General features: G+C 48.4%; 1 protein-coding gene across 1 annotated transcript in view; it reads right to left on the reverse strand.

The window, feature by feature from the left end:
• Positions 1 to 25,099, reverse strand: part of Hspa12a (heat shock protein family A (Hsp70) member 12A) — a 158,508-nt gene that overhangs the window by 124,280 nt on the left and 9,129 nt on the right. Inside the window, exon 2 of the mRNA XM_029472581.1 lies at positions 21,796 to 21,886. Within this exon, the coding sequence (XP_029328441.1) occupies positions 21,796 to 21,886 (91 nt within the window). The remainder of the gene's footprint in view (positions 1 to 21,795; positions 21,887 to 25,099) is intronic.

Here is a 25,099-nt window from a genome sequence, read left to right on the forward strand (position 1 = left end):
AAAAGCTAAAGATTTACCAAGTTAAGCATCCACCTCAGAATTTGAATAAAGCAAAATAAATGCAAAAGTTCTCCAGGTAGAGACCTTCACAAAATGCAAAATGGCTTCCTTTTTCTGTGCAAGGTTTCTGGTGTGGAAGGTCCACCCACCCACACTGCAGGCAGCTCAAATGCTGAGTTCCAATGGTATTTTTGGCACATGGCTATTTAATTAAAGTTGAACAATAGACTCTGCTTACTAAAGACAGGTACTGTTAGTTTTCTACTTATAGCAGTGAAATATGGCTTCCTTTTAAACTGTATTTGGGAAGAAGACAGAATTCAAAGGGAAATATGAAATAAATAATACTGTGGTTTTCTGTGGCAAAAGGTTATGTTTACACTGGAAGTCATAGTGCCTGTGCCTTGCCCTGTTGTTATGCAAATCCAAGAACTTATACACAACTCAAGATCAGGCCTTACAAATACAGCTTGCAGGGCATCTGAAGTCCTAGGTGCTTACTCAGAACTCAGTGCAGGTCGGTTATTATCAAGATCATAATTAGTAATAATTCTTTAATAATTAAAATGTAAGAAACGTAATTCAGATTATGGCTCTAAAATTAGCCCTGAGATAAATGACTAACCCGGTGGAGTGAGGTAGAGCAGGCTTCACAGCTACCTCTCCCTTCCCACACATGGCCTCTTGCTGCCCTGGACGCCACACACACATCCCTGCTCTCCATGTCCCTCACCTTCACCAGCACACAAGTTTCAATGTAGACAAACACAGGGGGCGCAAGACTGACTGCCCGGGCTTACAAAGCTGCTTCTCCCCCCACCCCTGCAAAGCCTCACTTAACACAGGGCAGGAAATTGAACCCCCACCCCTAAGGTCGATTTTGCAATGTCCTAGCTAAGCTAAAGGGCGGAGATCTGGAGACAAGGCATCCAGTCCCCAAGAACTAAGACACTCAGTCCAGCCCACCCTCTGCTCTGCTCGGAGGACGAGCAGGATCCGGAAGCAACTGAAGGGGTAATCTTCAGCTGAACCCTGTACAGCTTCAGCAGAATCGTATTTGGCCACCAGAAAAGTGTCAATCTGTCCATCCATGCCCTCCCCCTTAAAGATGATTAGCAATGGTAAGTACTCAGGGCCTTCGCCATGAAGACATTTTTATTTCATTTTCCCAGGATGTGTCTGCTCTTGGTGATTCCTCTAGAGTTCCTCCCAGGAGATCCCACCGAAGTGAAACCCGCCAGAGGGGAATGCTTTTCCTGTTCCCAACCGCGGCTGACACAACTGTTTTTCTGCAGCCGGCCACCAGGCGGAGCCCCAGCTTTCTCTATGGAGCCATGTATGTCTTTTTGCAAAACATCTCTGTGGGAGTCCCTACTTCTACCAGTCTGGCTGAGGGCTTCCGCCATCCCACACTTAGGACAGTAGGCCCATTGGGGTCAAGATGCTAACATTTCCAATGGGCCTTCAGTCTAAGTGTGGGATGGCAGTCCAAGACTCAGGCACTCAGGCGCCTCAGGTTCTCAACTGTGTGCTATGACTGGACAGGCATGCAGCTCTCTCCCAGAACCTAAGAGGCCGGCTGTGGTAAACGCATGGCTCTGAGTCAAAGGTGTTTTATCACAGCAATAGAAAATTAACTAATATTCCCTGTAACAAATGGAACCCTTCAGCTCCCGCTAGGGACTGGTTTTAGTGGCAGCTTCTGAGAGGACCAGAGGGACAGCTAGCTGTCACACTTGGAAGGTGGGAGGTCCTGCCCAGCTTCAAGACATCTATTACACTGAAACTCAAAAATTGGGCTGTCTCTTTGAACTGGAATTAAAGCCATATTGTGTCTCATACTATTTGTCTTTGAATAAAATCTAAGCCTCCTATGAACTGACCTTGACCCAGACAGCCATTTCCTTCCGCTTGAGTTCCTGCTTAGACGGCCTCATCCAGGACCAAGCTCTTCCACCTAGGCCATGATCAGGGAGGAGAGACATAGCTAGCTGGCCAGATGGTCATTGCTGGAACTCACTGAGCCCGTGCCATCATAGGGAGTCTGCTTGTCTCCTCTTACTGCCTGGCCGAGAAGCTCGCTTTACCCTCCTAGGTTCAAAGGCATCTTCCACTACTGAAGATGGACTTGACGGGCAAAACTCAGACAGGGGTCATCTCTGTGCCTCACTGACCCCCAGTGCACACACACTGGAGCCAAATACTCAGCTCTCAGCTCACTTTCCAGTCTGGAGCGGTCCCCAAAAATCAGTTTCTGTCAATTTAATCCTCTGGACAGTAGCTTCGAGATTTAGCTTGAATATTAAATATCCCATAGAAGGCAAGAGATATGGATTCAGATTCTACCTTTACACACCACACACACACACTTTGTTCCTCCCCCCCTTACAAGGTTTGATTTAAAGGGAGAGGAACAAGAGGCCTCTGACACAGAACACATCAGCTTCTCGGCTCTGAGAAATGCTCACACTGTCCTGAGAGTGAGGCTGAGCCCCTAGCCCACCCTGGCTCTGCACCTATGTGAACACTTGTGCTTTCCTGTGTCCTGACAATGGACTGCAAGTTCCAGAAGGGAGTGGCATGATGGTCTGAGTGCTTGCCTGGAGCACGGTCCCAGAACCAGCTTGCAGATGAGTTCTTTCCTTCCTTTCAGAAAGACGTGAGGACGTTCTAGAACCTGAACCACATGCTACTTGGGATCTACATCTCCTGGGAGATACAACAATGGCATGGGAAGATCTTTCATTGCTCTGATTCGGTTCCCTCTGGGGTGTCCGTTAGGAACTCTGCTTCCTGATACAGCTCCTTCCACACACCCACCACAGGGAGGGATTAAATAGAAACCTGCTTCTCCCAGAAAATGACACACAGGAAAGCTGGCCCTGGGGCTGACTGGAATCCTTCTCACAAAGACGTGTGGGTTGTAGCTACAGCTGTCCCCGGCTTCAGTGCTAGCCAAGTGCATTTTCCCCAGTGACGAGGTGGCCTTAAGAGAGAGAGACAAAAGCTTTCTGTGGTGGCCTCAGCCTTCCTACCCACTCACCCCAGTTCTGAGAGCTGAGAGCCAGCTGCTTTCCTAGACTTGTGGGACAACTCAAAGAGACTTAAATACGTCACCGTCACCAAGGCTGTCACCAAACCATCACAAATGGATTAGGTGTAGTGGACTCTTCTGTCTCAGTCAGTGCCAAAGCCCCACTGAGTCCAGGGAACACAGTCTCAGCTTGGCATGAAGCCCTGGCAACCCTTATGTGGGGACTGAGCTGCCCAACTCTTTCTGGCTTTACGAAAAGCCTCCAGTGCTCATAGGTACCTGGGAACATTCCGAATTCTCTCCTTTTTTCATTTGGATGCCAACAGTTACCCTGAGGTGCCTTGCGCTCTGTCTCCCAGACAGATTCTCTCTCAGCCGGAGAAAATGGGGCAATTTCAGAGCAAGTCTCGTTGGTGACCCTGGGTTCTCTGGGCTCCATGACGCTGTCACCTTACAGGTCTCTGATCCGTGCCAATATTTTCTCCATCCAAAAGGAAGCTCTCATCAACAGTCTTTCTAAATGCAAACAGCAAAGGTGGCGTCCGAAGACGGCACCCTTACAATTTCTCATCTCGGCTCCAACACGCCACAACTGCCTGCGCGGGGGGCTGGGCGAGATGCGAGGCAGAAGACAAGCATGCCGCCGAGGACGCGACCCGCCTGCAATCTGTTTTGACTTTTTCTCTCTGTTGTAGAAGCCTATGATTCGCAGTTAAATTTGACCAAATAAACAAGCTCCATTTTCAGGTTCTGCAAAACCTACAATTCTGGGAAGGTTGATGTGGTTGACACTAAATTGATTTCAACGCATCCCATTTCTGGTCTAATGCTGGGCTCCTTTGAGCAAGAACAAACGTCCTCATGACGGCTTCACTCTACCTGAATAGACTCAGTATAAACACCCAGGAAGCATAGGCGTCCAGATTAATTTTCCTTTTTTTTTTTTTAAGAGAAGAAAATATGGGGTGTTTTACTTTTCAAAGATTAATTTCCCACAGAGTTTTACAATACGCCGGGGTAAGGCTTTCACATGTTAAACAGTCATCCTGCACCCGGAAAGCTCGGGTGGTGGTAGTTTTGTTTTGTTTGCTTCTCTTTTCCCATTCTTTTGTGTGTGCTTGGGGAGACTCGGGTTGACATTGGGAGTCATCCTTGACCACTATTCTACCTTATCCATTGAGATGGGGGTCTCTCCACCAAACCCAGACCTCTCCAATATGGCTATAGTCTACTCGCCAGCTTGCTCAAGAAATCCAATCTTTGCCTTCTCAGACTAGACTTAAGGAAAGCTGCTACACCCACCTCTCCAGCATGTGCCTGAGTTCCAATGATCTGAACCCTCAGCCCTATTCTTGCTCACCAGCCGGCTTTACCTTCTGAACCCCAACCCCTGGCCCAGTCCCAGCCCAGGCCCAGCCTCAGTCCCTGCTCCTATCCCAACCCCTGCCCCAGCTCCAACACTACCTCAGCTCCAACCCAGCCCCTGCTCCTGCCCCAACCCCAGCCCAACCCCTGCCCCAGCTCCAACCCAGCCCCTGCTCCTGCCCCAACCCCAGCCCAACCCCTGCCCCAGCTCCAGCTCCAACCCAGACCCTGCTCCTGCCCCAGCTCCNCAACCCCAGCCCAACCCCTGCCCCAGCTCCAGCTCCAACCCAGACCCTGCTCCTGCCCCAGCTCCAGCTCCAACCCAGCCCCTGCTCCTGCCCCAGCCCCAGCCCAACCCCTGCTCCAGCTCCAGCTCCAGCTCCAGCTCCAACCCAGCCCCTGCTCCTGCCCCAACCCCAGCCTCAGCCCAACCCCTGCCCTAGCCTTGAGTCCCAGCCCCAGCCTGAGCCCCAGTGCATCCATTTTACCTCCAACAACCGTCAGAAATCAAAGGGCATCCTGGATGTTAAAGCTCAAGGAAAGGTTGGAGAGTGAGCCCCAAGCACCGGAACATCCCCTCAAAAAATCAACAGGGGCTGCTTGACCCAGGATAGCACGAGCTCTGAAGGACACGACCACCACAGAAATGAACTGCGCCGAGGAAAAGTGCATTTCTCCCAGAGGAATCTAGTCTGCATTAAGCGTGAAAAGTTTTATGGAGAACTTCATGGGGTTGTGATCAAGTATAGCACACAGCTCGGGAGAAGAAGGGCATCTGCCTGGCACACAGGAAGCCCTGGGCTCAGCCCCGGGAGCCCAGCATCACACAAAGCAAAGCAAGCAAGCAAGCGAAAAGCAATGAGACTTCATTAGAAAGTAAAACGGGGGAAAGCAAAGGTGAATACAGAAACTTAGAAAAGACCAAATATGGTGTCACCACTTCCACTGTGGCAAGAGAATCTGCTGGTCTTGACCATAACTGTGGTTATGTAAAGGTCTCTCTGGGGTTAAAGGAACACTGATGTTTGTGATTTTCTGTATTACAAAGGGTGTGGCCTCTGGTTGTTCTACCCCAGTAACCTGTACAAGTATCTCAAAATGAAAAGGCACCTTTATAATAATAATATATACACATATATATGTGTATATATGTATACATACATACATACATGCATGCATAATGTTTATATATACCCATCAGGTGTGGTGGGACAGGACTATGAGCCTGCCATTCAGGCCGTTGAGTTGGGAGGACCAAGAGTTGGAAGCCAGCCTGGGCTGCATAGTAAGATGTTGCCTCAAAAGAAAGAAACTTAGCTCTCACCTTTCTGTTCAAAGGAGGCTACAGCTCAACTTTTTTGGCCACCTCAAAACTAAGTTTAACTGACACCAGACTCCCTTACCAGACAACCCCAAACTGCTCAGAGCTGTTGCCCTGAAGTGCACAGAGGCAAGGCCAATGGTCATACCTGCTCTGGCCCCACGACTGGCCTGCCGTGTCTCTAGGATGTACATGGTGTGTCACTGTGGGCAGGGGCTTTAAGACCCTCGTCCTAGCTTCCTGAAAACCAGTCTCCTCCTAGAGGCCTTCAGATGAAGAGACAGAACTCTCAGCTCCTCCTGTACCATGCCTGCCTGGACACTGCCATGCTCCTGCCTTGTAAGCCAGCTCCAGTTACATGCTGTCCTTATAAGAGTTGCTGTGGTCATGGCATCTGCTCTCAGCAGTAAAACCCTAACCAAGACAATGACTTTACCCACTAAGTCTTCTTGCCAGCCCTCGAAACAGTGCTTTTAATGGGATTGCCAGGATCACCCAAGAGACAGGACACTAGTGAGAGGTCTTTCTGGAACTATTGTAGAGATCTTATTGGCTGCGGTCTACAGATGCCAGTCCTGTGGCATCAACAGTGGCCCTGTGCAATGCCTACCTAGTTAAGAAGCACAAGAGAAAATACTGTCATAACAGAACGTGTGATGAACACTTTTTAGGGGTTTGTAGGACTGGGAAGGACAGAAACAGGCATGCTCACACATCACCCTGAGCGAGGGTGAACCCTGGGACGGTCCTTCAGGGCACCAATTAGGGAATATCCGTCCACATGTAAAATGGACCAACCCACGTACCCCGCCTCTAGGAAGCTGGTTTACAAAACTACTTGGACGTGCATATTTAGAGCACTCGTTTCTGTCGCAGACCTCGGAGAAAACAGTTGGGCACAATCTCCGTTGCTATGAGAAGTTAAAAGGGTCACATGTTACGTTGTGCCCACAGACGCGCGCTCGTGGCATGAACGCAGGATCTCTAGGTGGAGGGTTCCATTGACATGCTGCTGTGCACAGATGTCAGCGGGACACCGTAGGTACAAAGACTGCCCGCTCAAGGTGGGGCAGCACGGTCAGCAGAAAGGGCACAAGCAGGTGGCTAAGTACTTCCTTGAAGAGAGCATCCAAAGCTCAGTTCTGCATGCGCCAACCCACTCCCGCAGAACCTGGGGAGCACGGGGAGAGAATGAGAGCTGGCTTGAAGAGAGAACTCCTGCCAAAGAGAAGGACCCCACAGCCTGGATCCAGGTTCTACGACCCATGTTGGTATCTAACACCCACGGCTTCTGCTGGGCTAAGTCAGAACATTCTTTATTAGCACAGGCACAACCCCCAATCGTTTAGATCACGCCCTGCCTTCAATACAAGATTCCAGGGACACCACCAGCACTTGGGGGGTTCTGTGCCGGGTCTGTTCTTTTGTCTCCTGGTAGGTAGAACCCTTCTTGGATGATAATGGTCAAGTCTTGAAAATGATAGGCGTGTCACTATGTTTCCAGAAACTAGATGCTTGAGAATGAGGTGTGTCTTTGAGTAGGATACAGGCTCTGGGGAGGATCAAGCACCAAACCTCCCCCCCCCCCCCCCCCCCCCCCCCCCGGTTTCCTTGCTATCACGCTCCATTCCTGAATGGTTTCACACAAACAGGCCGTTTGTAACGCCTTCCTAATCTGGACACTTCTGCTACTACTGAGACATTCACCTACCCCCCACTCTTTCCAAAAAGACACAAGCAACCCACCAGAAAGTCCCCCAGACTCCAAACCAGTAAACCCATGGAGCAAACTGGTCTCTCCATCATCCCCCGGCCGGGACCTGCCTGACAGCTCTTGTGTTCTTGCTTGGCCTATGCATTTCCTGAATCCACAGGAACGGGAAGAATGCCTACATTGTAGCCTTTAGTTACCATCCTGCCCATTAGTTCTGCTCCCACAGAAAGTGGAGTGGATGGGCTTTCCTTCCAAACCACTGACCATTTTTATTTTCCTCTCTCTCTCTCTCTCTCTCTCTCTCTCTTTCTCTCTCTCTGCCATCTCCAGGACTGTTTTCCTGAAGCTCTGGGTATATTCTTGCCTTGTAAGCTAGTTAGACTGCTGCAGGTGCTAATCTCGGCAAACAACTTGATGGGCTGAGTTCTGCCAGGCATTCCTCTGGTAAGGAGAATTTTGGCTGGTGTGCTGCTGATAACCTACTTGCTTAGCAAGCATGAGGACCTGAGTTTATCCCTGGTACCCATATAAAAGCTGAATGCAAATCACAGCACTAGGGAGGTTGAGCTAGGAGGGTCCCTAGGGCTTTCTGGCTAGCCAGCTTATTAGCCATCCTCTGCATGGATTTACACACATGCATGCACTCCCACACACAAGTGCACACATGCACACACTTAAACACACATACACATAAAATTAAAGCCATTTTTTTTTTTTTTTTTTTTTTTTAGTGTTACCAGGCTTCCCTGGTGCCCTGTGATGTAAGAGGTTGGATCTTTAAAAAGCAAAACTTGGGGCAAATTATCTGTTCCCTGTTTCCAGGTGGAGCTAGAGAGCTTCATCCTACTTGGGTTGTGGTCTCTCTGGCTCCCTGGGGTTCAGCAACTCCAACTCTCTCCCCACAATCCTCAACTCCCTTCCCCTCCCCACTCCCTCAAGCTACAGCAAGACATCCCTCTCCCCCTCCCCAACTAGGAGAGGCATCAGGCACAGCTGTGGGAAAAAAACCATTCTGTGTGTTCCTATGCAACAAAATTAAGTGTGTGTGTGTGTGTGTAGGTGTTCTGTGTTTTTAACAAACTCCCCTCCCTAGTTGTTATAAGATTAAAACAATTTTCTCCCTCAGTAAATGCTTCCCTTCAAAGCCACTGGAAGTGCATAATTTGCCTGCCCATTTTCACCTCCTATTTTCTTGGGGCGACTGAGAGTCCTATTTCCTCCATAGAGGCTGGCGTGGAACAACTGTCCAGCAAGCAGAAGTAGCTTCTCCATGACAGCTCTGATCAAGGTTTCGTTTTACCCCTAACTTCAGCAAAGCACCGTCAGCCCTTCAGCACAGACAGTCTGTTTTTCGGTAAATCGCTCTCTTATCCCTGGTAAACTTAGTAGGCATTTCCACTAAAGTCTCTTCGGAATCTTCGGAGAGTTCTGTGCCTATGTTAACACTACGGTTGAGGCGGATTTCCCTCCTTTAATCCCTGGATGGTTTCTGCTGCCGAGAAACCTAAACCTTTAACTGTGTGGCCCATTTTCTTCTCCTCTCCAGGGACGAGAACACAGAAGCTGTTTTCACAGAAAAATGGACATAAAGGATGTGAAACAAAAAAACTGGCCTGGCAGATGTGGGGTTGGGGAGATAGCAACTCCTGATTGTCCTTGAAATCAAATAATAATAACAATAATAAAGTTAAAAAAAAAAAAGCAAATTCACCTGTCAGTGATCGGCAGTGCCAGTCTGCCACCAGGCAGAGCACTCCTGCTGACAGCCAGCAGCCCCATTGACGTGAGTGTTTACATAATTACACAGGCAAACAGTGCAGTCTTTCCGATTTAATGTGTGTTTTAACAAGCCCTTCAACCACAGTGTGGGCTTCTGTAATCAAATCAAGCCTTTTCAATTAAAACACAATTAGAAAAGGTGTCATGGTGTTACTGCTACACACTTTGTAGTGCGTAGGGGTTTAAGAATTGCTGGACTGGAAATCTGCACTCACCCAGGTCGCCTAAGTGTGAACACCTCATGGGAACCCCAGGAGGTTATCTGGGCGTGCACGTTTGGCCTTAAATGATCTGTCATCCCTGTGATCCACTGGGGACTGAAGATGAAAACCAGAGGGTGATCCAGGGGATGTAGAGATACCTGTGGCTTTGACTTTGAAGCCATGTGCCAGCAAATGTGGCAAGGACCAGAAGAGGTAGGCACAAAGCTGCCAGAAAGATCTACCTTGTTGTGGTATTACACCACAATGAATTTGGGGGATATTGGGTATTTTAGACAACAGTGAGCTCCCAGCTTCATTTTAAAGATGTAAGACAAACACCACAGAAGGCCATAATGTTTACCTGTTTGTAAAACAAAGAAAAAATGATCCTGTCCCACAGACTCTCCCAGATGAAGGAGCCATAGAGCAGACATGCCAAGAAGCCATAGAGGGGAAGTGTGAAGAGCCTGTTTCAGACACAGGCGGGTCCCTCCCATCTTTACACTTCTGTCACTAATGTCAAAGGTGGCAGATTGGAGTGACACAGTGAGGCACCAGCTGCCAAAAAGATGTTTAACACCAACCTCTGGGGGCCTGTTGATGTCACTGTATTCAGGAAAGGGTGTCTGTAGATGTAACCATGTTAAGAAACATGAGGTTAGGAGATCATCTTGGGATACCTGATCCTAAGTCCAGTAACAAGCGCCTTTGTCAAGGACATGTGTAGCAATGGGTAAACACAGAGGGGAGTGTGTGAAGACAGATGCAGAGACTGAATGATCCAGTAGAGATTCATAAACACCCAGTCTTTGAGCTTCACCGGGAGGCTCTTTTAACTACGGATTGTCGGGCTTGGGGTGTGCCCAAGCGGACTCAGTGCCAGACCCTGGGAGGACAGCTTGCAGGCTTCTTGCCCTGCTGAAAGCCCACCCTACCCAATGCCATCTCTCGCTTTGGGAGGCAATCCACTCATCAGAAAACTCCTCTTGTTAGCCAAGTTGAGTGTCTTGTGTTATCTTGCCAAGAGCCAGGTTACTAGGTTTATAGAAGCAATAAAACTTGTGTTTTATGGCACCTGAATCTGCTTTTTTTGGCCTTGATTTACTCTATCTATATATTTGATTATCTACACAACACATTCTCAGTCCTTCATTCCAAGCCTGTCCGTAGATCATTCCCGTTTCCATATGAAGTGAGGAAGGTGGGCGTGGCCACCACATGCCTTGTACTTGAAGTGAGGATCCCAGAAGTGATTTTATCTTTCTAGACAGTTTAGCTACAGGTTTGAAGGGATCAAGGATCACAGTGTTAGCCTTTAACTTCTGCTCCGGGCTCTTTCCTAGATGTAAGCAAAAGAATGGCGGATCTCTGGACTTCACTGCTGGGGTGGACAATCATTTACCCATCATGACTCTCCTTCTGAGTCCAGATTTGTCACTGTCAACATTGCTCCCTGAAAAGCCAGACGACAAAATCCACCAAGCTACAACTCAACAGGCTTACCTTAAAACCCAGTGGACGCTTCCTCCACACAACTGACCAGGCAATTATTTTGGTGGTTAGGAGGGGGACACCAGCACAGACCACTATTGGATTATCTTAATGGCACTGCCCTGACACACACACACCCTAGACCCTTCTAGAAGACAGAAGCTCTTGGAGTCAGACATGCTCAGACTCAACACCAGGTCTTGCTCTTCCCACCTGAGTTTGATCAACTTTTTTTGAAGTCTTCATTTCCCCACTTCTGAAAACAGCATTTTGAGAATAAGATGGTAGAACAGAAGAGTCCAGTGAAGCGAACTGATACCGAATAAGTATTGGGTTATGTTAGCATGGCTGCTGCTACTGCTGCTGGTAATGACTGATGATGATGGTGGTGGTGATAATGATGATGATGGTGACAGTGATGATGGTGGTGGTGGTGTGGTGATGACGATGATGATGATGACGACGACAGCATACTTCAACAACTCAGAGGCCTGTTGTCAGGTGTGGTGGCTTGAATGAGAATGGCCCCATTGACTCACATGTTTGAATGCTTGGTCCTCAGTTAGTGGAACTATTTTGGAAGGAGTAGGGGGTGTGTCAGTGCGGGTGGGCTTTGAGTTTTCAAAAGCCCATGGCAGCCTCAGTGTTTCTTCTTTCTGCCTGAAACTTACAGACTGGGTGTGAGCTCTCAGCTACTTCTCCAGCACATACCTCCCGTCTACCTCCATGTTTCTCACCGTGATGATCATGAACTAATCCTGTGAAAATGTAAGCAAGCCCCCCATGAAACATTTCTAAGTTGCCTTGGTCGCGGTGTCTCCTTGCAATAGAACAGTGATTAAGACGGCAGAAGACACCTGGGATTCTATGTGGTGGATGGTTCCCTCAGAAAGCTGGAGTTGTGCTTGCTTTCTGGTGCCTCAGCAGGCCTGCCTGGTCCTGCCACTCCATTTGCTTTGGTAGCGTTTCACCCCTCAAACAAGGCCATGGTTGGAGAGCTGCTCCCTCCTGGGTTCAACAGAAAAACGGGGAATGGCAGAGTGGAAGGTGGCAGTCCTGTAAAACTCACATGGTTTCCACCTTCAATTCTAATTGCAGAAGGTTCATGGTGGGAAGACACACAGTTTGGTCTGTGGAGGATGACCTCAATGTTTCCACCCTTCTGCTCTAGCCTTTTGGGTACAGGAATTACGGGAATGTTTTACTGCACCTGACGGTCAGCCATCATCAGACATAAACCTGGCCCAATTTAATGGCCTCTTCCTTTGCCACAAGTCCATTGTGTGAGAATAAATAAATAAAATCTTGGAAGAGAACCAGGTGACTGATGACTCTTGCATGAGCTGCGGGTATTGTCTGAGATAAATGCGTGTGTCAAAGCTCCTCACTTGCCTTTGGAATACAACTACTCACACCTAAGCTGCCAGTTACAAATGCTCCTTTCAGCCGGGCAGTGGTGGCGCTTGCTTTTAATTCCAGAGCTCAGGAGGCAGAGGCAGGCAGATCCCTGAGTTCAAGGCCAGCCTGATCTACAGAGTGAGCTCCAGGACAACCAGGGCTACCCAGTGAAACCCTGTGAAGATCCAAACCAACCAGCCAAATAAATCCTCCTTTCAAATGTAGGATACTGGCTGCTTGATAACTCCGGCTGTTAATGAGGCTCAAGATCCTAAAGCTGTGGCTGGAAGGGCTGTGCCCCTAAGCAGTGCATCTGTGAGACTCATGGATCCCTGAAGGATTTTGATGGGAGCTGGCCCTCTACATGAGCTCTTGGCCAGGGTCAACACTGTGCTGAGCTCTGCAGCTCTGGAATCTCAGTCAACCTTCTTGCGCATCTCCTCGGGGGGGGGGGGGGGGGGGGGGTGGTGGTGAAGTTCACTGTCAAATTGGCTGGACTTGGAGTCTCCTGGCAGATGAGCCATGTGGATGTTTAGGAGAGGTCTGAGGTCAGAAGACTCACTCTGAATGTGGGTTACATCATTTCCATGAGCTGGGGTCTCAGGATGAACAGATAAGAGGGGAAAAAGCTAGGGAACTGGGCTCCCTACTTCCTGTTCTTCTTGGACGTGAAGGGTCCTGCCACCATGAACTCTGCCTTGCCTTCCCACCTCTGTGGACCGTATCCTTTTCAACAGTTGAAGGTAAATCCCCTTCCTTCAGCTGAATTCTGTGACACAGAGTCATAGCACAGGCTGAGACATTACTTTCTTGTTCTGTGGATGAGGAAGCTGAGGACTGATTACATGAGAGTCATATCCCAACAGGAGCCCCAGGCACTGGTCTTCCCTGCCTGAACCATCTTTGTGGCCCCTTCCTCCAAATCCTCAACTTTTTCTGTAGCACTTGCCACCATCCTAGCCCCTCCCACAGGATTTTAACAGATCCCTCCCCCTCCTGGCCCCTCCTACAGGATGACCACAGCTCCACCCCAATCTCTTGCTTTCACTGCTAGGCTGCCATTTCCAAAAGCAGGGTGCTCAGTGAGTTTCTACAGTCCTCATGAAAAACAATGTTGTCCAAGTGCCAAGCTGATGATAGCTCCAAACACAGTTTAATCAATGTGCTCCAGACCTTTTCTCAGAGGCCAGGGTAAACAGTGGACTTTTCAACAGTACCTAAGACTTCAAGGCACCTGAATGATTTCAAGGAAGGAGAATGAAGAGACTCACACTCCTGAACCCCTCCTCGCATCATGTGCCGCTACAGAAAACATCAAAGTGCCACATTGCTTTTGTGAATCAATGCTGACACCAAATTAGGAGGATTCAAGGTGCCCAGTCTCCTGAGGTGGGCTTTTCCTTTCCTTGTTGGAATGATACAGGTTTTTTAATAATGAGAAACCATAATGTTCACTGTTGCTTGGAGTCTTCCGTGCAGTTTGGTGGAGACCTTACTTTCCTATCACTGCAATCAAACATCACGGTGAAGCAGTTTATAAAGGAAGGCATTTAGCCAGGCTTACAGTTCCAGAGCGTCTAGAGTTCACGATGGCAGAGGAAGGCATGGTAGCAGGAACGGCTAAGAGTAATCATCTCAAACCACAAGCAGCAGGCAGAGAGCATCCTGGGAATGGCATGCATCAAAGGTGGCAACCAGTGACACGCCTCCTCCAATAAGGCCACACCTCCTAATCTTTCCCAGATAGTTCCATCAACTGGGGACCAAGCATTCAAACAGATGAGCTTATGGGGTCCTTGCCATTCAATTGACCAGATGGAACTATGATTCAAGACATCCCTTTCTATGTTGTGGGGAGGGGGAAGACATTCCCAAGTACACGTGTGGTCAGTGTTGCATTGTGATGGAGCCTGTTTTCCCTGATGGGGACTGATCCCTGAGCTGTGTCAGAAACAGTCTACAAACTGGTCAACGAGACTGAAACCATCCATTTACATAAGGGAAACTGGGTTGAAGTTAATTCCAGCAAGTTGTGATGCCAATGCTCTTCTCCCTTCTCTGTGTGTTCTGGCCGTTAGAGCGTCATCTGGAATTTGCCAGAATAATCTGGATTATTTACTCCAGACTCTACTCCACAGCCAGCCTCCTCTTCCTTCTCACCAAACCAGAGTTATCTCTTGTTAATTTTCTTTTCAATGAGCCAACAGAAAGCCTGGCAGCCATTTCCCCACCAGGGAGCTGGCATTGGAGGTTTTATTACCAGCTGCTCTTAACTTCTTTCCCAGCTCTTCAGTCTTCAGGGCTGTCCAACACATGACCCCTGGAGTTGCCTGTCTCTAAAGATAGAGTACAACCGTACACTTACTTAGATCATTAAGGTTGTTTTTGTTTTTGTTTTAGTAGATTGATTGTGTGGCTCTTGTATGTGAAGCTCTTGTCAGTGATGTCACGATGTAATGCCAAGCAAAATACACCTATGTGTGCTCTGCCAACCACTGGCCATAGATTTTTGTATGGCCCAGGGAAACCCAAAGCTTGGACATTTAAGATTTTTTAGTTGAGTATAGCAGTACTTGCCTTCATTCCAAGCACTTGGGAGGCAGAGGAGGCAGATCTCTTATGAGTTAGTTCATGAACAGTCTGGTCTATATATCAAGTTCCAGGCCAGCTGGGGCTCCATAAGGAAATGTGTGGGTGTGGGTGTGTGTACACATACCTGAGACCTTTCCCGCACTTGATAGAGGTTTTCTCTGCAGTGAGCAAACCCTCACCATAAAGTCAGGTGGCTTTAAAGAGTAGTTTCAGAGAAACAGAGAACAAGGGACCTGGGTGTGCTGAGCACACATCCCCGACACAGCTGTTCCACATTCTGTGGCTCAATGCTCCTGACACTTGCAATGACCATTTAACTATCAGAAGCTGGTCTGAGCTCCTCACTAAATGGTCAGCTCCACAGAGAACCCAGTGGCTTTGTCTCGTTCATACTGCTTCCTCCGTGTGACCTGACCACAGAAGGTGCTTAATGCATGTGTGGTGAATGAAATACAAATGCTGCCTGCTCATAGAAGAACCTTCTGATGAAGTCACAAATGGGCCATCCTGGGCACACTATTCCCTTCTGCTCTACAACTGTTCAGGAAACAGGGAAACAGAGATGGATGGAGAGGATTGCTTTCCCTTCTGTTTTCAAATATCACGAGTAGTTTATACAGCCTAGGGGTGTGATTTGATCACATCGCCTATAATCTTGCTACCAGATGATAGCACCATCAACACTGCTTCCTTCTGGGCCACACACACACACACACAATATGTTTTAATTAGAGGAATATTATGTGACTCTTTGATCGTAACTCACATTAACTAGATGTTCAACTTGTGCAGGCTCTATGCCAGATACTTCAAGGGCATTGGACTCTCCTAAAACACAGGAGGTAGATACAATACTTAAAACCATACACATTTCTCAGGACAGGCATACGTATTGGGGGTTGAGGAAGTTGTGTCATCCTCAAGGTCAGACAGGACTGATGGCACAGCCACGTTTCAAATCCATCCACTGACGTCGGAACCTAGCAGGGGCTTCCCCAAATGTATGCGGGATGAGAAACGCAATGAGCTGTAGGTTCAAACATGTCTGTCAGCCAGCTGACCTACTGCAGTCTTAGAAATGCTCTGGGCTCTGCCACTCCTACCTTCATAATTATAAATGTCATAAACGCTATTTTCTCAGCTTCTACTTTCTGCAGCGATTGGAGGGATCTTCCACGAGGGGAAGCCTACAGTCCATCCTTCCATCACACACCAGACCTTCCATGGTCTCTGATTGCCAGAGATGCCCCCAGGATCTGCCACTGCTGGCAGGGGCCACGGGGGCCTCTCACACTTGACACAACTGCTCTGCCACTGGGTCCCGTCTGTAGATGAGAGCCACCTGTTCTGACGACACAGGTCCTTGGAGAGCTGGTGCCACAGATACTGTGCAAGTGCCACCAACACTGTCAGTGCCAGGCTCACAGCTGCTGCTGCTAGGTTGGAAGAAGAAGCATATAGCTTTTGTGTACCGTGAACTTGGGTTCCACTGGCTTATAGGCAGAGGAGAGCAGATGTCTCTCAAATCTAGGGGTGAAAGTTCCAGGAAATCCGGAGGTACCATCATGTGCAGATGCTCAAGTCCCTGGCATAAAATGGAATGGTCCTTGCATCGAACCCACAGGTCTCCTGAATACTTCAGACCACCTCTAGATTACTTTATGACTGTAACACTAATGTGCTAGGTCATCTCTTACACCACTGTGCATAGGGGCAACGACAAGGACAGAAGTCTATACATGTTGGGCACATACGCATTTATTTCCACACATACATAGGTAAATCATTGAAGGTAGAGTCTGAGGATTCAAAGGGCCGCTGCCCTCGAGATCACCCGTCACTCTGGACCACCTCTGGATTTTCCTCAGAGAGATTACACAGTCCCTCAATCAGACAGATTCTTGAAAATCTCGACTTACTGCTAAGACATCTCAGCATCTTCCAGAGCTGGCAGTGGGAGCCAGATTGGAACCTGTTGGACTTGGTGCTTTTACTCTCTGAGCCATTTCAGTGTCCCCAGGCTCCTCTCTCAAAGAGCACCCGGTCCCTTGTGCCACCCAAGTGGGCTGAAACAGACGGATCCACATTAAAGTTTAAGGCTTTAACTCCATGACTTGCCGTCAGAGAGGCAGGAGAGCAAAATAAAAATGCAGAGCTTCTCATTCAGGACATTAGGAATTCCAAAGGAAGAGGCCTGAGATCTAGCTCAGTGCTAGAGGGACTGCCCAGCATGCACGAGGCCCCGAGTAAAAACTGTGTTTGGGGCTGAGGATCAGCTCAAGGTGGAAATACTACAGTGCTATCTCATGCAGAGCCTTGCACGACAGCCTCACATCCAAGGCATCCCTACAGCGGGACATAAAAAAAAAATAAAATACTTTAGAAAGCCGTTTTTATATGTAAATACAAATTCTGATTTCTATGAAAGAATGCTAAAAATTTGTAAGCATTTACAAACCAAAATGGGAAACATCACAGACAGGTTAGCCATCCGTGTATGGGCACAGATGATGTGGCATGTCATATAGACAGATGAGGTACTTGTGTATAGGTGACTAAGCATATCACAGACAGGTGAGCCATCTGAGTATAGGCACGGTTGACTCGTTTCTGTGGTGACCAGAAAGTGCAGGAAGAGCCAACATGTTTTTATGTTTTCATCAGAGCCTCCACACCCTGCTGGAGTTTCTGCATGTCAGGGAGAAGCATGAGAGGGGCTGCAAGACTGGGCATGGCACAGTCCAGCATGGTGGGTGGTGAGGCGTCGTGGGTGACTGGCACACAGATGTGTCCATATACCAGAGGTGTTATGATGTAAGATATAATGAAACAGAGACGGCAGGGTTTGCTGCTCCCAAACTGGCTGTCACCTAACCATTAACTCTCCCAATCCACAGTTGTCTCAAAGTCCAGCAAAGCTGTGGTGTGAGGCTGTCCCTTACGATGGTCATTATTCACCTGGCCCATGCCATCCTGCACCACCATTTTTAATCAACCTCTTCTACTGTGATAAAATACTCTGATCCAAAGAGACATGTTGGGGAGAAATGCTTTATTCCATCTTATTAATCAGTCATCGCCGAGAAAACTCAGGGCAGAGACCCAAGTGGGCATGTGAAGCCCAAACCACAGAGGAACACGGCTTGCTGACTTGATCAAGTTCATGCTTAAGTGGCTTTCTAAGACATCCCAGGACCAACTGCCCAGGGGATGGTGCCACCCATGGTGGGATGGGCCCTTGGGGTTAGGGTTAATGCCATCTCCCTGAGCCCCATCCTCTCGTAGGCTTCTGATCTAAACATAGCAAGATTACCCTGGCAGACACTGGAGAGTTTGCAGGCATCTCTCAAGGAACACGCAGGCCAAGATGCACGTGGTTCCATTCATTTCTCAGGGCAGCAAGCTTATTTCAGAATTCAAACTCAATGAGACCACATACCATACTTATATGCTTCCAGACTGCAATGGATCCTTTCTTCCACTCCAAACACTCTTATACAGGTGCAGGGTATGTTTACATACATACACATGTATGTATCCATATTAGCATATGGCATATATAACGTGAATATGTTATATATATATATTAAATGTAGGCATATACATAAGGAGGCAAGGAGAAAAAATATACACATGCATATGCATAAACATTTAGCTTGAACTTTATTAAATTCAACCAACAGCAGGAGTCTCTGCAGTATTTCAGTCCTTGGCTGGGCATGAGAACACAAGGGGAAATGAGTGTCACCCGCTCCAAGGAGCTTGTCATTCAGAGGGGACATAAACTGAAACCCCAGTACACACAGCCCGTCAGTGAGGTGGCTATTTATAAGGATGCAGGATGTCTTCTGGAGGTCTAACTGAGAACAGCCAGTGGTGGACTTGACCCATGCTGCATGGGCTCAGGTCTTAGCTTCACTCCTTGTAAACCATGTGATACCCAGCATGCAACTTGAGTGGCAGAGCCCTGTTATTAAATTGAATATCTACAATAGTACCTTCTTCTTGGTGTCAAGCTTACATAATATAACACTGAACGTTGCTCAAAGAAATGCTCAAGGGCTGAGCAATGTAATAACACAAGTCAGGTTTGCCTTTCAGAGAATAAAATTAACTGAACATGATTTCACCTTCCCAGGGTCCCCGCTGTGGTGGCCAGTTACTGCAAACTCCACTGCTGTCAGTCACGTGATCCTTGCTCTGTGATCTTTACAAGTGTCTTGTTTGTTTTAGTTTTTGTAACTAAATAGCTTATTTTTTTTTCCAGTTTTACTTGGATGCTATAGAAGGTTTTCTCTACCACTATTCCTTTCCCCATGATTTTTAAATACCTGTCTTCCTATCCACAAGAAGGCTCTTAAGTGGCTGCTTTTTTCACACTTATAAGAGCCACACAACAATCTCTCTCCCTCAGAGGAGGCTGACTGCAGTAGTGGCTTCAAGAGCCAAGATTCTAAGATGGAGGTGGGTGTAGGTGGCAGAGCCCAAAAAGGGCTTAGAATTGTTCTTAGGAGTCCAAGTCACACACACCTGGAAAAGGCACTAGAAAATAAACAACAGTCCCCAGAACAATGAGAAGCCCGGGGGGAAAAGATCACCTACTAGGAAGAGAAAGAAATACACTGTGGCATGTGGGGTGGAGAGGAACCAGCATAGGATAAGACCTTTAGTTAGTGATGGTGGAGCCCCTTCACAGGCAACCCTGGGCAGGGTAAACAAAGGAAACTGCTGAATAAGCCCAGGTTTCTCCATGTTCCCTTCCTGAGCAGAGCCAATCCTGTCAGTTTTCTTGTTCCAGGATGCCCCAAGGACCTTCTATGACAGGCTCTGAAGAAGCACAGCTCAGAGTGGCCAGTCTCCATCTCCACTTACTAGGTTCACTGACTAGAGGCTGAGAATTACACATATTCTGCAGCCATGGACCACTTGGGAAGGCAGAGTTCAGCCACTGGTAGCTGGGCACCTGGTAAGGTGGCAAGGTGGCACAGACATGCTAATGTATGGCATCCTGTTTAACCTTTGTACCCGAACACCAGGCACGGATGGTCTATTTTCCAGGCCCCAATTCTCACCGTCCCATGTGAGAACAGACAGAAGAGCAGCTAGGAATGGAGAGGCAAGGAAAGGGGGTGGAGCTGTGGAGTGTAGGCCCTATCCCTCCAATGTCCCTTACCTCTTCCGACCTGTGGATTTAGTCTTGGCCTTTCAGAAAGCATTGATTTTTCAGTTTCTCCCTGTAATATGGCATTGTTCCCAAGTGCCCGTGTATTATCCTGCTGTTGTGACACAGACTGAATGGTGTGCCCCATATGTGCATGTGTGTTCACGTGTCCTCGGGTGCTTCTGTGTTCAACTCATGACCTGCTAGAGAGGATGGGTCAGGCTCACACCCAGACGTCCTGTCAGGGCTGTGGGACCCTCTCCTTGGGTAGCAGTCGCTGCAGTCAGGGGTGCCTAGCACCAATGACATTAGGTTCTTTTACCATGATAACAAGACAAAAAAAAAAAGATCAAGATTATCCTACCAACTGACACGTTTAGTTTAAAAGCAACTGAGAAGGTCAGAACACATGCCACCTGGAACAGGGTGGGGGGCAATGAAGAACAAGTGGCTTCTTAGTCTCCCCAGTTCTTTGTCTCTCAGCCTGCCATTTGTTTTTTGTATTTTTTTTTTTCTTTTGCTCTTGAAAAAAATCAAACCAAGAAATAACCAAGCAGGCACCTAATATGTGGGAGGTGCAATCCAGCCCCGGACGGGGTAAGAACAGCTCCGGCCACAGTCCTCTTTTCGGGTACTTGTCTGCAGAGCTGTAGCTGTTTCTCTTCAAGCCATTTTACTAGTAGTGATTTTTAACACTTGGATGACCATGTAGAGCTTTCTGAGAGTTTTCGTTTTGTCTGCTATTCATTATTGTTCCTATCCAGAATATCCTAACTCCTTATCCTTCTCTCTGATTTTTAAGGAAAGGGGGGGAGGGGGCATCCAGCATCTGCGACCTGGGACCCTGGCAACTGGGCTGGGGCTGCTAACGACCTCCCAGAGATAATCCAAAGGGCTGATTTAGCAAAGCCCATTCTTGACCTTGACACAAGACAAGACAAGCAAAGGGGAAGGACTCGGGAGGCCAGAGTGAAAGAAAAGGATCTCGGATGCTCGCTCGTTCAGATCTCGCCAGGCCCCTCCCCATTCAGCAAACACCTGGCTGAGTTGGAAAACAGAAGCGGCTCACCCTTCCTGTCTGCAGCAACTGAAGCTGTCAGCTCCTGCTTGTCACCACTGGCACTGGAAGGCCTGGGGCAGCCACAAGAACTCTAATTAGGCAGAAATGACACTTCTACAACTGACCTGCCAGGACCTTTGGCGGGCCAGTTAACATCATTAGCTAACATTTTTAAAAAGTGTGAATGTAAATGAACAGCCAGTGGCTTTCAATGGGGTTTGCCGGTGGTACCCCCTCCCCTTTCGCTCTTTCTCTTCTTGCATGAATAGCCCACTTGTTTTCTCTGGTATTGGAGGGAGGCCTGAGGAAGGAGGGGTAAGAAGGCCATCCTCTGAGCAGACAGACTATGTTAAAGCATAAACAAGCTCCTAACACCAGAGAGGCCATCTCTCCTTGCCTGCATATGGTACCGAACGTGACTGGGTCTCCAGGGCCACCAGCGCAGAGCTAGGAGACAGCATGAGCCAAACAGGGCCGACAGATGCCAGGCCCCACTCCACAAGCTGTGGCCAGTGAGCACGGCTGTCCATGCTCTACAAACACTTTCCTTCGTGGGTCTCACTGTGCTGTGAAGTCGATGTCGCTGGTGTACATAAGTGTAAGCGTGCCTGTTCCCAGGGTGCCCGGTCCCTCTCTGCATACACCAGTACTTACAGTACAGCGAGCCCGAGTCCTACCTGCTGCTGCTGCTATTTCCCACCTGGAGTCACACTTCAGCTTGCTCTTTCCTTTGCAGCCACAGAACCCGTACATGCCGACACTCTCCATCTGCAGGAGGGAAGAGGAGAGTCCCACTGTGAACCCGTGGCTTTGTTCCCTTGTGGCTCCTAAGTCGCACACTCAGTGCTGGCTGACACTCTGAAGGGAAGTTAAAGTTGGAAGATGTCAGAGGTGCCTGGCTCCTGGCACCCACTACCTCCTTGTTGTGTAGCCTTGCCTTGCGTGGTGTTCTTAATCCTGAGCCTCAGATGTTTTCATCTGTAAGACAGAAAATGCCTCACTGCATTAAGTAAGAAACAAGAGGATGGGCGTGCTGTGAACTCTAGGAAATGGCTACCTGAATGCCAGGAGCTAGGGTGGGTGTGAGCTCCCCAAGCCAGGAACCACAGCAGCTTCTCATCCCAGATTTCTCTTGGTAGACAAAGTCAAAAATTAGTCCTTGTTTCCTTAGGGTTGCTGGACACAGCAACCCATGTACCCCCACGTCCCCTCTTGGCTCCCAACCCTGAATATTATTCTTGAAAAGGTGCATGGATGTAAAATGACTCCCACAGAACCATGGGTAATTTGTTACTTACTCCCTCTTGTAGACTGCACACAGTTATGAACAGGAAGCAGATTATACCTACTTCCGGGTGTTAAGAAGCTCTGAGGCCTGTCGTGGGTGCACCGTGGATGCATGGGTAATAAATATAGGATGGGATTCAAAAGTCCTGCTCCCAGAGGATGGGGACGGACGGGTGCTATACAAAGCCTGGGCAGGAGACTCATGCTTGCTTGTTATTAAAGATGAGCAAAGTCAATCAAAAGGTTGTGGCAGAAAAATGCCTGTGATGATCCCTCAGACAGAAGCAAAAAGAAATTCACCTTAGTTTGAGGGCAGGAGGAGAAAATACTTGGGACTGCTCTTGATGAAATTTAGTGGAAAGGGAGGGAGGCAGGGAAGGAACCCCCTCCTTGCTTAGTGAAAAGGGAGGGAGGGAGGGAACCCCCTCCTTGCTGTGCAGCAGTTAGTGCTTTTAAGCTAAATACCTCAGCATATTAAGCAAATAGAGAAAAGCCAGCTAGAGGATGCCATCCAAGTGAACCACATTGAGCTCAGAAAGCCTGTAGGAGGTGCTGGGTTTGACCCCTTTCCAGTCACATGCCTGGTCCCAGCCCTGCTGTTTAGTGTAGTGGCTCCTCTCCAGCTGTGGGGCTTATTGAAAGCCTCTAGCCCCTGCCTGGTTTTGGCACATTTTCTGCAGGTGCCTCCTACTGTGGCTACAATGGACTGCTTGGAGGTTTAGACTTGTCAACAGCCACTGGGAAGAGAGGCGGGCAATAGGGAGAGAGTGCAGTCATTGTCTTAAAGGGCCAGTGACATTGTGTGTCACTACCACAGGGCCTGAAGCTCGGGTCCCTGCTAATGAGATGAACCCTGTCTCCCCACTCAGTCTTTCTCTCTTTAATGATTTAACTTGATCGCTTTGGTTCCTTTCTGGAAAGGGAATTGCTCCATTGATCATATAAAGTAATTGCCTGTAAAACACTGCGCTTGCAGCAAGCGCTACAGCTTCCCTGGCTGAAAATGTCATGGCAATTGAAAAGCTCTTAGCCCAGTTTAAGAATGGGGTGGCTGAAGACATTGGGGGGGGTCTTTGCATAGAACCCCAAGTATGCCTGTGTTCCTAGAGTTTGGGCATGTGGCAGAGAATTTCCCTCTTGTGACCTGCCATGATTTTTGCGTAAGACTCTTGAGACTGACCAAACACATTAGGAAACAAAACCCAAACATCCTTAACCCTAAAACTGGATATAACGGGAGGGATTATTTTCCTAATGGTTCACAATATTCTTTTCTTAGAATCCATGCATTCAAAGGACACCCCACAGGTGCAGCATGCTTTAGGAGGGAGGAGGCAGAACCTTCATGTTAAGAGATAGTAGGGGTCCCTGGGTGGGCAAGAATGGAATGAGTTTATGGTTTGCTGATGTACTGGGCTTGTCACTTGGCGGCAGCAGTGACTCGCTCTGGGGATGGGGACCACACACTTGAGTACTTTTCATAAACAGCTCTACTAAATAAGCATGTCCCTTGCTGAGAAGCAGGAATAATTCACCTGGGGTGGGGTGGCTTTGTTGAGGCACTGAACCTCCCAGCAAAACAAACAGGAAACTTGTGAGGGAGGGTTTCTCTTCCCTTTGACAGGCGAAAGTTCAGGTTTGTATGTGTAAACTAGAGAAGGGCTACAAGGGTCTGCCAACAAAGCTCCAGGTGAATCCCCTTCCATCACCAGGCTCTGCAGGTTCTTCCCCAGCCCAGGGGCTAAGGCAGTTGATTTGCTTGTTGTCATTTTTTTTTAAAGGCAGAACACCTGCTGTCTTGCTGACAGTCCAGCAAACCCAAGCTGTGAGAGGACCACTTACAAATTCAAATCTGGAAAAGATAGAGGATGCTGAAGGCCCTGTGTTTTCCAGTTAGACGGTGATCCTGCTTGAACCAGAGTCAATACAGAACCGCTGGCTAAGGGAGGAGAGGCCGGTTAGGCCTTTGTGGGATGCAAGAGAGCATGAGGACTACCTTGCGGATGGTGAAGCCACACTGTGCCATGAAGCCAATCTCATTTCCTCCTTCAGCGAAAGTCTGCAGCAATCTCCCTTCCTCCAGAAGTCAGAAGGCCCAGAGAACCCCAGAAGTGTCCTGTTTGGTCCTTTTTTTTTTCTTTTAGTTTGATACAAACCCCAGCCTCCTTTCTCCGGGGATTTTCTTGCAGGGTTACCAATTATTTTAAAATATCCAGTTGAAAAGGGCACACACTTAAGAGTTTGACACCAGTGTGAATGACTGACAATGCACCATTGAGGGTCTAGCTGGTACCAAGGAGGACACCAGTGTTTTTCTGGACATTGGGCTTGAACAAGAATATGAAAAGTTCCACAGCGTCATATTGATGAGTTTGAGTTGAACCCAGAGAGCATTCATAAGGGAAGGGGAACATGAACACAGATGTACATATTCCCCCCATACACACACGCGCGCACACACACGCGCACAGACACACACACAGACACGCACACACACAAGCACACACACACAAGCACACACACACACGCGCACAGACACGCACACACACAAGCGCGCACACACACACACGCACAGACACGCGCACAGACACGCACACACACAAGCACACACACACAAGCACACACACACGCGCACAGACATGCACACAGACACGCACACACACAAGCGCGCACAGACACGCGCACAGACACGCA

Source organism: Mus caroli, chromosome 19 (assembly GCF_900094665.2).
Source record: "Mus caroli chromosome 19, CAROLI_EIJ_v1.1, whole genome shotgun sequence".
In the NCBI taxonomy this organism is placed as follows: Eukaryota; Metazoa; Chordata; class Mammalia; order Rodentia; family Muridae; genus Mus; species Mus caroli.